General features: G+C 53.8%; 1 protein-coding gene across 1 annotated transcript in view; it reads left to right on the forward strand.

Annotated features, from left to right (window-relative positions):
* EMH_0021110 (uncharacterized protein) overlaps nt 1-726 on the forward strand; it is a gene marked incomplete at both ends in the record, with an annotated part of 4855 nt that extends 4129 nt beyond the window's left edge. Inside the window, one exon of the mRNA XM_013501686.1 lies at nt 205-726. Coding sequence (XP_013357140.1) covers nt 205-726 — 522 coding nt within the window. The remainder of the gene's footprint in view (nt 1-204) is intronic.
* Between the last annotated feature and the right edge of the window lie 33 nt (nt 727-759).

Below are 759 nucleotides of genomic sequence, written 5' to 3' on the forward strand. Positions count from 1 at the left end.
AGGTGCAGCAGCAGCAGCAGCAGCAGCAGCTGTTGCTGCTGCAGTTGCTGCTGCAGTTGCTGCAGCAGCAAATTGTGCTGCAGCAGCAGCTAAAACTTTAATTTTTTATCCTTGTCAAGAAATGTCTACCACATTCTTTTGCTGCTGCTACTGCTGCTGCTGCTGCTGCTGCTGCTGCTGCTGCTGCTGCTGCTGGTGCTGCAGCGAACGGTAATATGCTTCTGCCTTAATGAATTGCTGCAGCAGCAGCAGCAGCAGCAGCAAATGGTGCAGCAGCAGCAATTGAAGCAGCAGCTGTCTACCCACCTTACTCCATCAGCAGCAATCACTGCAGCAGCAGCAGCAAGTACAGCAGCAGCAGCAGCAGCAAATACAGCAGCAGCAGCAGCAAAAAAAGCAGCAGCAGCAGCAGCAGCAGCAGTAGCAGCAAATACAGCAGCAGCAGATGCAGTAGCCGGAGCAGCAAATAGACTATCAACAGCAAATGACGCAGCAGCAGCAGCAGCAGCAACAAAAGCAGCAGCTACAGCAGCAGCAGCAGAAGCAGCAGCAGCAGCAGAAGCAGCAGCAACAGCAGCAGCAGCAGCAACAAATAATAGAGACAGCAGCACTTATATATCGTCAGCAGCTGTTGCCTCTGGGCCCCCCCCATGGATACGGGGCCGTATAAAACTGCATGCAGTTCGTGCTGCTGCTGCTGCTGCTGCTTTTGCTTCTGATAGATGAAGCAGCCGCTGTGGGGACCCCCAACAACGGCTC

The sequence above is a fragment of the Eimeria mitis genome, genomic scaffold, assembly GCF_000499745.2.
Source record: "Eimeria mitis Houghton genomic scaffold, Emh_scaff736, whole genome shotgun sequence".
Classification (NCBI taxonomy): Eukaryota; Apicomplexa; class Conoidasida; order Eucoccidiorida; family Eimeriidae; genus Eimeria; species Eimeria mitis.